The sequence below is a fragment of the Ambystoma mexicanum genome, chromosome 12 (assembly GCF_040938575.1).
Source record: "Ambystoma mexicanum isolate Mex_15411 chromosome 12, UKY_AmexF1_1, whole genome shotgun sequence".
Classification (NCBI taxonomy): domain Eukaryota; kingdom Metazoa; phylum Chordata; class Amphibia; order Caudata; family Ambystomatidae; genus Ambystoma; species Ambystoma mexicanum.
The window spans coordinates 1,209,434,913-1,209,450,266 of record NC_090936.1 but is presented as its reverse complement, the minus strand read 5'-3'; the positions used below and the strand labels follow the sequence as shown (position 1 = coordinate 1,209,450,266).

At 45.4% G+C, this 15,354-nt stretch overlaps 1 protein-coding gene across 4 annotated transcripts in view; it reads right to left on the bottom strand.

Moving 5' to 3' along the window:
• RPAP3 (RNA polymerase II associated protein 3) overlaps positions 1-15,354 on the bottom strand; it is a 280,511-nt gene that overhangs the window by 152,592 nt on the left and 112,565 nt on the right. For all 4 annotated transcript variants that reach the window (XM_069629862.1, XM_069629864.1, XM_069629863.1 and 1 more), the window contains exons 9-10: positions 11,943-12,070; positions 9,153-9,274 (exon numbers count right to left, since the gene is read on the bottom strand). In XM_069629862.1, the coding sequence (XP_069485963.1) occupies positions 9,153-9,274; positions 11,943-12,070 (250 nt within the window). The remainder of the gene's footprint in view (positions 1-9,152; positions 9,275-11,942; positions 12,071-15,354) is intronic.

Here is a 15,354-nt window from a genome sequence, read left to right as displayed (position 1 = left end):
GGTAAGCAGACCTATAGAACAGATAAACGTGCGAGTGAAAATGCGGGCTTGTATTTGTTGTAAAAAAAGCCTTGAGTTAATTCCTATCTCGAGGCAACCAACCTGTGTCCGAGATCTTTCAAGTTGCGCAATGAAAGCGCCGTAGTGCTACTGTTTGAAGCACTTATGAGTCTGCCGCGAAAGAAGAAGCTTTGCCGAGTTCGGTAAGCTTAGTTCCAGGAAGGCAAATGTATGCAATCATCGAAGAAGAGAGAGGACTATAAGTAAACATGTATAGTAGACAGACAGTTCTAGAAAGGCCAATGAATGCATACATAGAGAGAGAAAGTGGACTGTGGCTGAACGAATATAGTAAAGAGAGCGTATTGAAGAAAAATATATTAGCAGTCGGGGGACAGCATCTCCATGTCCATTACGTGACTCAGTTGCAATGCGGTATTAACATAGGATACATCACTCGGTGAGGTAGATAATGCTCTACCCTACACCAAACCGATTGATCAATCTGGAAAAATCCAGAGAAAAGAAAAAAAGGGAATATATATAAATGAGAATTCGACTATAAAGCACTAAATCAACAGAAAGAATATTTAAAATGAGTCCAAGATATTGATATAGAAATAAAATACTGGAGAGCAGATCTATATATCCAACGTGCTTCCTTATTGGCTTGTACTTGGTGTGGATTGGCAGCATTCTTAACCACATCAATGACCTACCAGCGGAGATCTTGTGTACTGACACCTGGTCCTCCTCATCCAAGGAAGACATATCCGTGCCCTGGAGTATGGTTGAGGCCCTGCCCCTTTTTTGCATCCCGGGGAGTCAGGTTCGGGCTCAGGGATGGCATCCTCTTCTCTGTTGTCCTCTCCACCGGCTTGGCCGATGCCTCCTGTCTCGGGGGAGGGATACTCTGGGCAGAGCCAGGGCTACCTTGACTGGGTCAGCCCCCTTGGCCTTCCAGAGGGCGGCTGCCACCAACTCGATCATCGACTACTTCTTTACCTGGGCTGCCTGGGCCTTCTGGGGCAGGTCAGTCGTCTTTTCCCGCACCTTTGTCTTCTCAGGCTTTTTCTGCAGCTTCACCGGATTAGCCGATTTCCTCTTCGAGGAGGAACTGGAGCGATGGCTGGAGATGGAGGCAGATGGTGAAGATGAGTGCGCCCTGACTGTCACAGGACCCTCTTGCGCAGCGCCCCTGACGGAAACGGACTTGTGGTGCTTGGCCTTGTCTTGGGACCCCACCGATAGAACGCCCTCAAAGGACGTAGAAGCCCACTCTTCAAACCGTCCGGTCATGGGTGAGGCATGCCCCCGGTTTCCGCACAGGGCTGGGGCCTCAGTGCTGAGCCACACCGCCAGCCTACTGTGACGATCCTTCAGGTTCGCTCGGAGAACCTGAGGCAGATTTTGCAATCAGATTTCCTGTGATCCGGATGGAGACAGTAGAGGCACTGGGAGTGTTTGTCCTCTATAAACACATTCTGCAGTCCACATCTGGAGCACAGCTTAAAAGGGGAGCTTCCCTTCTTCTCCTCCAACATGGTCCGGAGTGCGGAGCATACCCGATGGCCTTCGGGAAACTTTGATGAAACTTTGATAATTCTTGCCCTAAAGGGCCATTGATTTTCACCGACAAACGGATCCCCGCTTGTCGGCCAATGCAGAGAAAGAGCACACAGGCTCTGTTTGACAAAAATCAAATTTTTACTGAAAAAGCATGAAAAACGTAGATCAGCTTACAGAGCAAAACACGAGGACTCCCAACACTTGAACGTGCAGTAAATATCTGAAGATAGCTGCCAGAGCAGGGGTGTAGGGAGAGGGCAGTCATTGGCTGGGGGAAGTATGACCCAGGGTACAGTGATTGGTTTAGAGGAGAAATATACCTCTTATTCCTTATTAACTCTGTAATCCTGAATATTCCTTTAGGTTTACCCGCCTCTAACAGCCCTGTACATATCTGTATATTTACCCCTGCATAGATATTGACTCTGTATATATGAAGATTTGTATATTTTTTTTTTATTCCTGTAATTCTGATTATTTTTATGACTACCTCAAAGTGTATATTTCTGCAACATTGTAAGCCTCGAATTATCTTTTGCCTGCGCCCTGTTGCCCCTGGGTAAGGTGCGCTATACAAATAAATAAACAAACAAACAGTTTGTAAGTGAAACTTTTACAGAGGATTCCCGGCCTGTCGACAGGGAATATCCATGAGCATGTGAATCCATGCCAGACCCCATGCTGGAGAAGTGTGTTGACATGAGCAACAATACAAAAAAGTAGAAACAAGTCGCATAAGTTCCAGAAAGACACAGAAGGCACATTTCAGGTTACATAGAGTACATACTCTATGGATGTGTGCAAAGAAAACAGGCTATTTGCTGATGCTAATTGAGGATGTGCGCAGAGAGGGGCCGAATCATGTGCGATTAAGTTAAGGGTTGAGGAATCAAAAGACTGTAGGTCCTTGATTCAGCGAACCAGAGCTTAAAGTGCTTTTTGAGTCTTGTGCAGCCACGTTCAGTTTTCAGGAGAGAATAGAAGGAGTTTGTGTTTGGCACCTTGATTTGCCAGGGACCTGCCTCCATATTTCATTTGGTTGAAGCAGACAGCAGAGAGTTTGTGGTTGGAGGTCGATCCAAGTGATCTTTTCGGAATATTTCAGATATACGAGTGTCAGTAATGCTGGCTCTTTTTCCCAGGATACGTATATTGCAATACAGAATGCCTTCTGCCTAATCAGATTCTCGCGTGGCGGGCATTTAGGGCCTTCAGAACTAAGGAAATGCAGGCCTTGCAAATTATTAAAAATCCCACTAGACCTGCAGGGCGAGTTCCTTAGTTTATATACTCTACTTAAGAGAAATGCACTCGCCCAATGGTGACAAATGAGAAAAATATTTACCAGTGCTTTCAGTAAAATGGTGCATGTCACCATAAGCACAGGCATATTGGTGCAATGCTGTCACCCAAAGGCCAGCCATACACAGTGACACTTTCATTTGACATTTACTGCCAAAGTTTGTTTGCAGTAAATGTCAAATGAAGTTTCTGACATCCCCATACTGTCCAGCAAGGCCGGGTACACCATGTAAATGGTACTCACCTACATAAAATCTCCTCCCCAATGCGAGTGGGCTAGAAGATTTTGCAAGCTCCGAAATGTGATCCCATGGCTTTAGGCCAATACTAATCCGGCATCTTTATTGTAAATTAGCAAATAAGAAATACAGCAATGTTAGCTAAATCCTAGGTAAAGGCTGTTATAGTAGTCTACGTGCAAGATTAATTCTTCAGGATGTGGAGTTGGCAATGTGACTTTGGTACTAAGGTACCGTTTTGAGATTGTTGTCAAATTACACCCCAGGTTTCTCAAAAAGAATGGAAGGGATTGGGCCAGGCCTATCTGGGTGCACCAATCAAAAGGTAGAGTGCTCAAGTTAAGGATGTCAAAAACAAGGTTACTGTCAGAGGCAGAGATAATAGTTGATGTTCCAATCTTGCATTTCTTTAAGGTGGTCTTCATCCTTCTGAGAATTCATAATCAGGAGGACTTGGAAATTGTCTGCGTAGGGTTGGGAGGATTTGGTAAAAGGATTGGGTCTATTAAATACACCAGGCGTATAATAGACACAGAAAAACCTAGGTGAGATGACAGAACCTTGTTGTATTCTGCATGTCAGAGCGGATGTAGAAGATTTGAAGTCTCCCAAAGGAGTGATCTTTTAAATAGTTGGCCAACTGGAATGGTTTTAGAATTTAACAAAAGAGCTTAGAGAAATGATGAAATAACTAGCACTCTCTTCAGACATCTAGCTGTAAAAGGTTTGAGTCCGGGCAGGGCCAGCTCAGGTCTTTATCCTGCTGAGACGGATATACTGCGCCCAATTAAGCTCTTCGGCTAGAACACCCAGCTCTTATAAGCAGGAAGAATCTGGAATGAAGAACTAAACAACAAATCCATGTTAATAGTTGGTTGGAAAAGTTAGGAAATGCCTTTATTCAGCTTTTCAACAAGTCAATGCCCAAGAAAATCAGAAATCAAATTTAGTGGGCAGAGTGAAATGCTGGCTCAAGCATAAGGGGCAGAGTGAAATGCTGGCACAAACATAAGAGGTTAGGAATAATAAATAGCATACAACTGATTCAGAGACTAAAGAGAAAAAACCAATAGGAAGAAAGGAAAGCTCCAGTAGAAGGTTTCATTCGATGTGATTTATATTTGTTAAAAGAATGTAAACCCTTTCCTGGACTCACCCTCCCTTGCAGCACATCCCAACAGCGAGAGGTGCAGGAGGCATGGGGAATCGGCAGACCAGATACACTCGACAACTTCAATTTAACACAATGTATTGGGATATTATTACAGTGCAGGGCCAGAACAGTAAATGAGGAAGTTATAGGTTGGAACAGAAAAGGGTCAGGCTATCCTCATGGTCTCAAACTAAAATTCTGGAAGAGCTCAGGGTTCACAAACTCACTCCGGGGGTTGGGTAGTTCCAAGGTATCACTCCAATTAATGGATATGGTGCAAAAAAAGAAAGTCTTGACAGCAACAAAGTCTCTGCAGTTTCCCAATGCCCCATGCACTCCTTTCTCCTACAGGCCTTGGTGTTTTCGGGTGCACTGGCTCAACTGGAACATGTCCCCTTTTTTCTCTTTTTTTGGCTTGATTCGTAGAGCTCAGTTTGTTCCTGTCGTCGGGGATTCCTCCGGTCTGCCAGAGAGGCCTCACTTGAGTATGGGGAGTGGTACTTTCTAGAGTATGGGGTGTGGACGAGGAGAGCTTGGCAGAAGCGAAGGGGTGGCCACCTACTCATCCCAGACTTAACCATAGAATCTTTCTGCTCCATGTCTGACCACACTCCAACTTCATCATCCATTCTGTGGAGTCTTCCATTGGTTCTGCTTCCTAGGCTTATATTTCCCTATATAGCGTGTCTATCTCTGTCTATCTCTGCTATTAAAGCCCCCACCAACTCTCAGGCTCTCTCCTTGAATGCTCTTTCTATATCCATCTTCAGTCTTGATACGCCTCCTGTCACCATCATCTCTGGTCTGGATACATGAGGAACCGGACCAGAGACCGGAAGTGACCTATATATTAAAGCTAATAATGAAAACTTCCTCACCTAGAGCGGCCGGTCCAAATGGGCTCACATACCAGGTACTAAAAAATAATGCAGGACTGTGGGCCTGGCTGTTAGGCATACTTTTCGATGAGATTCTGAAAAGGAAGGTATTCCCCCCCCTCGTGGAGAAATGCAATAGTTATACCAATTTTCAGGGGGGTGTCGATCGGCTGGAACCAGCGAATGACCGACCGATCGCCCTCCTTGATATAGAAAGTAAGCTGTTCATGAAACTTCTGCTGGGGGACTTAGAAAAATGCGTTGAAGGAGAACATATTTTACCAAAATTCCAGACAGGCTTCCGTAAGGGGTTCTCAATGGTAGTCAACGGGCTTGCCCTGGGAATACTCAGTGAAAAAGCAAGAGGAAAGGGGGGAGACTTCGCTATACAGCGCCTCTGGGCAGAACTTTCAAAGGCATTCAACCGAGTACATCGAGACCACTTCTGGGAAAAACTCGAAAAATGGAAGGTACCAAAACATCTTTTGGCCATGGTAACAGATCTCCATAGAGATACTACCATGAGAGTTAGGCTGGACGAACAGGGCTATCTGTCAAGAGTTTATAAAAGTGGAAAGAGAGAAGGTTGTATGGCAGCTTCCCTTCTATTTAACTTATACCTGGCAGATATGGGGAAATCACTGAACGAAGTAGCTTTGGCCAGCCCTAAAAATCAACGATTGTAAAATCAGTTGGCTGTCCTATGCTGATGATATTGTGTTAGTAGATAAAACGGCAGTAGGGCTACAACGTCTGTTAAACGCTCTCGCTAAATATGCAAACGACGACTTAACAAATCAAGGGAATTCGAAAATAGTGATCTTCAAAACAGCAGGCAGAAAAAGCCAAACATTCAAATGGTCTTTGGAGGGTAAACAAATCCCGAGAGTAGAGGAAGTTATTTACTTGGGCTTTTGTGTTTTTGCATCACCAATGATCGCCCTCATAGCGACAGACCTACGAGCCAAAATTCTATATTTATTAACTCAGATGAAAAATACTCTATACAAATAGTGCAAATTCTCACTAATTCTACTCATAAAATTCTACGTAGCTAAAGTGGTGCCAGTGATGGATTAGAAGCAAAACCGCTAGCTTGGAAATCCAATTGGCAAAAATGGGAAGAGATAATCTGGAAGAGTGCTTTCGAGCTTCCCCATGGTCTATCAACTTTGTTATTTGAGGTATGAACTCAGCCTAAAATCATTGAAATATCATGCGGATTGGAAGCTGGTCTCTCTCTGTCGACTGATTATTACATCTCAGTCTTTTATATCCCCATACAGACTATCTGCCTATCTTAAACAGTCAAGATCAGCTATGCTGGCCAACCTGAACACCCTGCTAAATGTGATATTGACAGGAGCAGACACTGACTTAGAAACTTTGATTCTCAATCCAACGAATGTGAAAAAAGCAATAGAAAGGGCAGTTTGGATTGCAAATATAGATGCAATGTATAAAGCATCTCTTTCGGGATCACTCAATCTATAACAAAAAACTTGGGTTGCTACCCAAGTACCTAAAACAATTCCGTGACTGGAGGATGAGACAGAGCTTCCTTAGACTCTGTTTATATACATTACACACGTGAGGTGCTTACTAAATGGGGGAGGGGTGATGAAGCGTTGACACTGTGTAATGTCTGCAAATACCCTAGACGACAATTAGACACCTTCTAATGAAATGTGAGGGAACCTAGGAAGTTAGAGTCAACCTGCTACAATGGTCTGTGGACAGAAAGGAAGGGCTAGTGTCTGAAATGTTCTGGGACAGACTAATTGCAGGCCATGAGACAGCGCTTACAATAAAGGTGATACAGGTCCTACACTTGTGTAACTTGCTAGACAATCATTGAAAATGGTAAGAAAGGTTTGGTGACCTACAGAGTATTAGAATGGGCAAAATCTAATTCTAGAAACCATATTACTTAAAAAACGTGTAATGGATCCTGGAAATGCAGTGTTGGTTGCAATCAATATGCCCTTCTTATTTTATTAGTGTTAAACTTTACATTGTGATATTTTATGTAGATATTGTGATTATCTCTTGTTTTTATTCTTGCATGATTTTCTTTTCATTTTGTTGCTTTTCTTTTTTTAACAAATTGGTGTGTGTGTGTGTGTGTGTGTGTGTATAAAAAAAAGAATCTGGTTACGACACAATAAAAATAAATGTGATGGTGGAAGGTTATGAATTAATATTTACCGATGGCATTGCTCTGGGCGAGCTTCCACGTCATGGTTTTAGCCGGTCTGTGCCATTGCAGAAGGGACTAATCATACAAATCATTCTGGGTCCTACCTCCTGCACACGGGCCCTAGTGTGAAACTGCCTCATGGCCGATCTTCTAGCCTAATGGGATTTGCTCTCACTCCAGAACTTCTCTCTCTTCAAGCCTTCTACAAGACAGCTCCTGTCTGCAGTCTGCGCTATCCAATGTCTACTACATCTGCTTCTGATATCCGAGTGGGCCCTTGGATGATTTTAATAGGACTTTAACCCTACCCCTCAGTCCCTCTCTGGTGAAAGGAGAGTCCAGCAATTAGCTGTTGGGCTCTGCCCCATGGCATGGCAGATAGTTCTGATGTGGGATGCAACAGGGTCAGAGCCATGTCCCTGTCAAGGTGGTAGGGGGCAGGGAACTCCTGCCGACTTGGGGTAGTTGGCCTACCAGGGCAGCAGGGTGAGTCGAGGGGCCCCAGTCGCTACCCCCCACTGAGTGTGCATTGTATGTGACCAACAATACCACCGTCAGCTGGTCTTCTGGCCAAGGTTCTCTTTTGTCTTTTTCAGAATGCATCCGGGTGAAACTAAGAAAACCCTGACTAGAACCAAAGATATTGAATCGATTCCAGGCATGGAATGGACTGTGATTTCTTCTGCCAAACAAGGATGAGACGCCCCATCATTTCCCTAGGTCCAACAGAAAATGAACTGAGAGCAACAAGGGGCTGCAGGGGAGCAGGGTATACACAGAATTCCTCCCCACATACCTGCGCCGGAAGCAGACTACAAGGAAGACAAGCAGAGCACAAAACTGCCACCTCAAAACATGGAAGATGAAAAAAGGGAAGGGCTAAAAGCCTTCCAGAGGCCACCCCAACTCTCCGAGAGATAGCTTAGCCAGAGAGGCCAATGGGAACTGGGAGGAGGCGTGTTGGAAGAGGTTAGGCTCAGAGGTGATGGACAGGTGTTTGAGTGTCACCAGATGGAGAAGTGGCGGGCTAAGACACTAGGCGGTGGGAGGAGGGGAGTGCAGAGGAGATGGTGGCAGAGTTGGTGAGCTTGGAACTACTCTCACTATTCCTGGGCATGGCTTGGTTTGTTTCATGTTCCACAAAAGGAGTTCAGCTCCCACACATATAAAAACCTCCTTCGGGCGCATGAGTGGTGCTGCTCCCCCTTTATAGAGAGTCTCTCCCTCTCTCTCTCAACAGAAAACCTGAGTATGTACAACACAACAGGTTTATCTATGACAAAGTTTTTGTATAAATAATGTTAACATGTAATGAACCGGAAAAGAGTAAAGGTTTTTGTCACTATATAGGACTTGTAAAGGAAAGATTTTAAGTGGCTGGGGAAGAACAACAGCCCTATCACAGTTAAAGGTCACTAAAAAATATACATACACTTTTTTTTATGGGTAGTTGGTAATATATTTGAAGTAATCATGCATCCATAAAAACACAGTTCAATTTCAAAAAGTAAAGAAAACAGTCATTAAAAAAACTGATATTTTCATCTCCCAAATTGCAATGGCATTTTACAGTCCTATTTACTCCCACAAACCCCAAAGGAAATCACAGTGGGCATAATATACTGTCATGTGCCAAACCCGCTCTTTATCAATAATGTAAACTATCCTAATGAAACGGATCACTTCCTACAGCAAACAAACTACATATCCCATGAGGCTCTGCTATTATGCAAATGAAGCCTATGGTGAAATGCTCTGTTGCTATTAAACTCCACTCATTTACATGATCATAACAGGGGATAGTTCCCGACCTTCCTGGGCTTCCTTCAGTTTCCCAAGCGCTGCCCGGGCCGTCCCCCTCCTGGCGAAGGCTTTGGAGTAGGACCCATCCAGGGAGATGGCGTGCGTACAGTCCTTTTCCGCCTCCTCGTACCTGATGACAACACGAAACAAGGCCTGTGTTAGAAGACAGCGGCGGATACCTTTTATGGGTTCTACATTGTTGCAAACATATTTGAAAGTCTGCAGTTTGACTTTTGGTCGAAATGAATACGACCTTTTTTTGTTATGGGGATCCTGCCATGTTCCACTTCCCTACACCCCGACCCCCACATACACATAATTGTATGTGCATCTGCTATTGGTTGAATCGACCAAAGGTGGTCGAGCAAACAGCAGACTTTAAAAAGGACGTATTTAATAGGCCACACTTTTTAATGCATGAACAACATAATGGCAAAACAAGAAGAAGCTCACATCTCACTGAAATAGAAATAGTTGGAATGGGAAATGCCGCCTGGGTTTCATAAATTATGCAGCTGATGGAGGACCCCCTCTTCCCCTCTTCCTTATGGTCTCCCTGATATATACCGTAACTGGGCAATGGTAGGTGATGGAGAAGTCTAGACTAGATTCAGGATTTTATTACATTTATTTAAATTGTTAATTTATAATGCACTTAATACCAGCGAGTGGTTTTGAAAGCACGGGACCAGGATTCAAACATGTAGTGCGCCTATTGCCTTGCTCCCAAGACCAAGGCATTTCCCCTGGGCGATCCTTCCTCCCCAATTGGTTTAGTGCGCCTCCAACGACCTTTGCCTTAATGCCAGTACGACGGAGATCCTTCTCTTTGGAACCTCTGCTCCCGCTTTTCCCTCGCTAGCAGTCCTCCCTCCTTGGGCCCTCTATCCTCGCCTTCCTCTGAGGCATAAAAAACCTTGGCATCATCTTCAACTCCACTCTTTCCTCACATCACAGACCTTGCCAAAAAGGGCCACTTCCACTTCCAGCTGTACCTCCTCAGACGAATTCTACCTATTCTCACTTTCCTCCAGAAGCTCACCGTCTCCAGAGCCCTGGTTCTCTCCATGCTGGACTACTGCAACAACCTCTTTCTCAATCTGCCTCCCTCTACTCTCCGCCCTCTAACTCATCCAGACTGTGAGACTTCTTTGGCCTCAAGCCCAGGGACCGTATCTCTCCAGCCCTGAAATCTCTCCACTGGCTCCCGGTGGCTACAAGGATCAAGTTCAAGGCCCTTTGCATTGTCCACAAGGCTTTCTTGGGCCGGGGCCCACACTACATCTAACTCTGTCTTCCAAAAATACCTTCCTTTTAGAGCCCTTCGCTCTGCTACCTCCAACTCTCTAAAGGTCAGATGCTTCTGCAGACAGAGTGTGGAGGTAGATCCCGCTCCTCTGCAGGTGCCTCCCTCTGGAGAGGCCTCCCCACCCATCTCAGAAACGAGTCGAACCACCTGAAGTTCCGGAAGCAGCTGCAAACCGTCCTTTCCCTCCCTCGATCCCCTGCTAACTTACCTGTCTGCTGTGCCAACTGGTTGCTTGGTTCCCTCAGAGTCTTCCTGGGTACCAGGCTCCTCCACGGCCAGTCTCTCTGGGCCTACTGCACACTTAGATGCTGTAACTGTAACGCCTATAGCCCCCCCTGCCTCCTTGCACTTACCCAGAGCCGCGCTGCCCTGGCTGCACTTACTCAGAGCCAGGCTGCCCTGATCGCACTTCCCACTCTCCTTCCCCTTGCACTTCTATTGTCGCACTTGCACGATCCGAACGACAAGGCCTAGTGGGATCGTTTGTCTCGCCCTCCCTCGGTCTTCCCTCCCTTGTCTTGTGGCGCCTAGAAACACTTTTGTCCAGGCGCGTTATAAATGCCACGTTATATCATAACAGACTGCTCTCATTCTCGGGTTTGAAATGTACCTCTCGCTAGTGTTTGCTTGCATTTTTTTTTAAATTTCTGATCTGGATAATAAAATCCATTAGTTCATTAGAGTGAGAGTGACGAATGTTAGCTATCCATGGTATTGGCACAGTGTCCGTGTTGATGGGTGGTGTGTGTGAAACCGGCAGGTGCCGCGTCCTGTGTATTAGTGCTGATGGGGGCTGGGGGTGTATAGCTGTGCATTTTCTCCAAGGGTCGGCAGCTGGGATAAATGCAGTGCTAGTGGCTAGTCTTCCCCATCTACATATCCTAATCACGAGTAGTAGAATAAAACAACTTGGGACTCTGGATTGCGTTCTACAACCCGGTCCCTTCAGTGGGTCTGTGCCCAGAGTCTCTAGAAACACTCCTGGGCTCGCCTAGCAGGGGCGCCCCTGATAGGGGAGTCGCGTTCACGTGTGGGAGGGGGCCAGGCTTCAATGACTTCCTATGGAAAGTAGGGCAAACATGCACATCCTTAGTGCTTAAGTGGTTACGCGGTAGCTCTCACCAGTAGGCAGCAGAACCCTGACTGCCACTTCTACCTGAAAAACCACACGCTAGTGGGGGCAAAGGCTTTGGGGGCAGAGTGAGGCATGAATGAAAGGGGATTGCTGAAATGAGCACTACGCAGAACATTGCCCCCTTGCATGTTGCAGTTGTTTGATGTGTAGGCGGCAGCGTGAGTGGGTTACTTCCCACCATAACTAGAGACGCTCTGCATTTCAGAGAACATGGTTTGTCACCGCTTTGCAAATGGAAAGCCAATCAATAACCCACACAAGTACATCCTATCCCTTTCAAGGCATTAAAGAGAAGACCCTTTCTGTGACCAGTACAAGGTGCAGCTCAATACAAAACAGTGTCAAGCTATTTACTTTTGAATTTTCAGATAGGCCATGGCTCTGTTCGCTGGCAGCAGTGCGTTGGCGCCATCTGCTGCTATGCCTCGTGTATAGCAGTCTATCGCCACTTCATACTTCCCCTCTTTGAAATAGCCATTCCCCTGCAAAAGAAAGCGAGAGAGTCATGAGATCAGATGGCTCGTGCCAGCTGCCAAGCTTTCCAGACCCACTATACACGGCTTAAGCACAGCGCCACATTGTACAGAGAACAGCACGGGGACCCAGCATTCTGAGCATCACCCATCTTTGGCATTCAGCGACCTCTCCCCCCCCCCCCCCCCGCACCCCACACACACCATGCTCGTCCACATCCTCCCAAGCATCCTTTCCATAGGTCTTACCTGGCCTCTGCGCCCTGCCTGCATGGTGGCCAGATGGCCCCCCTGGTCTTACACTGGGGCTCTGGAACCCACCCGGCGCCGCGGTGCTCACAGCCCTGCACACAGCTCTCCAGGTCCCCTCGTTTATAGGTGTAGGTTCGTGATTAGCCAGCCTCCCTCCCCTCTTCCTTTGAGCACCAGAGGAAGCCTCCGACGGCGGCCTCAAGCTTCAACAGTTCATACTTGTATGGTGAAGGCTGCCTGCCAGGCTGAACATCTGTAAACTATCTAGATTTGTTTTCGTATAGCGCTACATCGCCCAAAGGCCTCAGAGCGCCCACAGTGACATACAGAACACAAGGAAACACAGAAGACAGTGAGGTACTGTTTGTCTGGCAACCAGAAACTGAAGGGAAATTACTCTGTGGGGTCGTCTAACAACCAGGACTTAAGCTGAAAAGATATTAAACAGTAGCGGCGATAGGCATGAGCCCTGTGGAACTCCAGATAGCAGCGGGATTTTTAAAGAGGAGAAATTCCCCTTCACGACCGCTGCAGATCTGACACCTAAAAAGGATTTAAACCAGTCTGCTGCGGACTGGGAGCATTTGCCAACTGTTATGAGTTCTTTCAGCAAGGAATTTGTGGTTAATCAAATCAAATGCCGAGGAACGATCTAGCAAAAGAAGCAGTGCATTGTTTCTTTTTTTCGATGATGGAAGCAATATTATTCTGGAGATCCAGAAGAGCTGTCTCTGTGCCTTGATTGGCCAGAAAGCCCAATTGTTGCTCTGCAAGAATGTTATTACTTTACACAAATGTCTGATATTGTTCACATGCAATCCTGTCTATGATCTTTAGTAAAAATGGTACATTTGTAATGGGTCTAAAATTGCCGGGTATTGAAGGATCGAGATTATCTTTCTTTAGGAGCGGTGTGATCCAAGCCTCCTTGATATTGTTAGGAACGTAGGATTCGTCAAAAGAATGGTTCACAAAATGTGTGACCAAAGGGGCCAGAGTAGCGGCAAAATCTTTGAAAAGCTTTGCTGTGAAGGCATCTCCCTTGCAGGAGGAGGGCTTCAGTTTATGGATAATATCAAGGACCTCCAATTCTGATACCCTTCAAAGGTGAAGACTTCTGAGGGATCTTTAGCACATTGGACTGTCCTCTCTGGTGTCAGGATATTATTAGAAAGGGTTTGTAGTTGTTCTTTGATGGACTGTTGGTGTTTTTTGGTTTTAATATTAAATCCGTCGTGAATGGCTTGACACCAGGCATTACTTTCTTGTGTCTGATTATTGACTAAGGTTTTTATTAGTTCTTGCAAAATAGAGAACGTTTCTTTGGTGTGGGATTTGGCATGATGGATTCTATCACTAAAGTATTTGGCTTTGACATTTAGAATTATTTTGTAACATTTTACAGTTTGCTTGCAGAACACCATGTTTTCTGTGGACGGAGCTTTCCTCCAGAGTCTTTCTGCTGTCCATTAAGTTTGTCTAGCTATCAGAATATCCCCAGAGAACCATTTGTTTTGGTTCGTAGATTTGTTAGGGTTAGCTAATTTAATAGGGGCGAGCAGATCAAATGCAGAATTATTAGCTGACCCAAATAATTGGGGAAAACTCATCAAGGGAATAATGTTTCTGTAATGAGAGAAGGAGTGGGACTACTCGCTCCTTAAAAGCGTCATGCGTCAGATTGTTTAGATTACGCCATGTCTGACGAGGTTTATTCTTGTTAGACATGTTTGTTTCTAGTGCTCGCACTCAAGCACTCAAAGTTAACGAGGTAATGATCGGACCAAATGCATTCCACAATAGCAGAGAGATTTATTTGCAGGTTTTTAGTTGCAATCCAGTCCAGTATATTGCCGCTACTGTGGGTGGGGCTATGGACCGGTTGTTGAAACCCGATGGATTCCAAGGACATAGTTAAATCCTGGGAAACCTCATCAAGAGGATTGTTGTACCAGTAGTTAAGATCTCCAAGGATAACAAATGAGGATGTGTCCTTTGATAGATTACCTAGAATAGCCAATAGTTGTTCTTCAAACAGTAGAGTAGTTCTTGGGGCTCGGTATACTAGCAGTATACTAATAGAGGATGTAGGGTTTATATTCAGTTTTACCATTAGGCCTCGCAATTATCAAGATTTGGACAGTTGGTGGCGTACAGCTTCAGTTTCTGTTTAAAGATAATAGCCACCCCCCTCCACTTCCAACTTCGCGCATGGTTTGGAGGGTCGAGTATCCCTCAGGAGTAGCCAGAATCATAGCTTCATGAACCCATCCCCTGTGCAGCCCTCTACTCCCAATCTAGACCTCAGTGTGCTATCTTACTGCTCGAGGCTGCACACAGAGTTCCCCTTCTAGTCCAGTACAGATATTTCCACCCGGTCTCAAACGCACCTTCTCCGCAGGCCCAGCTCCAGCCTCTGGCCCCCCCTAGAAAAGAGGCAATGTCAATGGTGTTATACACCACTGGTAACCGAGGGAGTGGGGGGTGGGGGGTGGATGTCACTAAGGATTCAGCAGTAACCTGCAGGAGGCCCGGCCAGGATATGTTTTCTTGCCGTAAACAATGATTTATGCCCCACAGCCATAAAAGTACAAATAACCAGGGAGATGGAGGGCCATTCACACCTCTAAGTGAGGTAGCACACTTATTCAAGCAGGCTGCCTACAACGATTTTCTCAAACCTAAAATCACCGTTTTGGTTTCTGTAATTTAAAGTATGTTTAGGGGGAATATAGTGGTTTTTCACATCATGCTTAATAAAATGGTTAACTAGATCAAACAATAAATGACAGGTAAAGTTGCTTGAACACACATTTCTGCAGAAGGGGCGTCAACTGACTGGAGCCCCCTTACAAATCACATTCAAAGTATATATTCTGCTACATTAACTACTTAAGTATAATTGAAAAGATAAAGGTTGGTAGTAACACAAACTTTAATTCTGGAGGTGGGAAGAGTGTAGTAAAAATCAAAAAGTGATTGTGCTAGGCTTTGAATTAAACAGGACCACTACCGTTGCCCTGTGCAACATTCCATGCCAT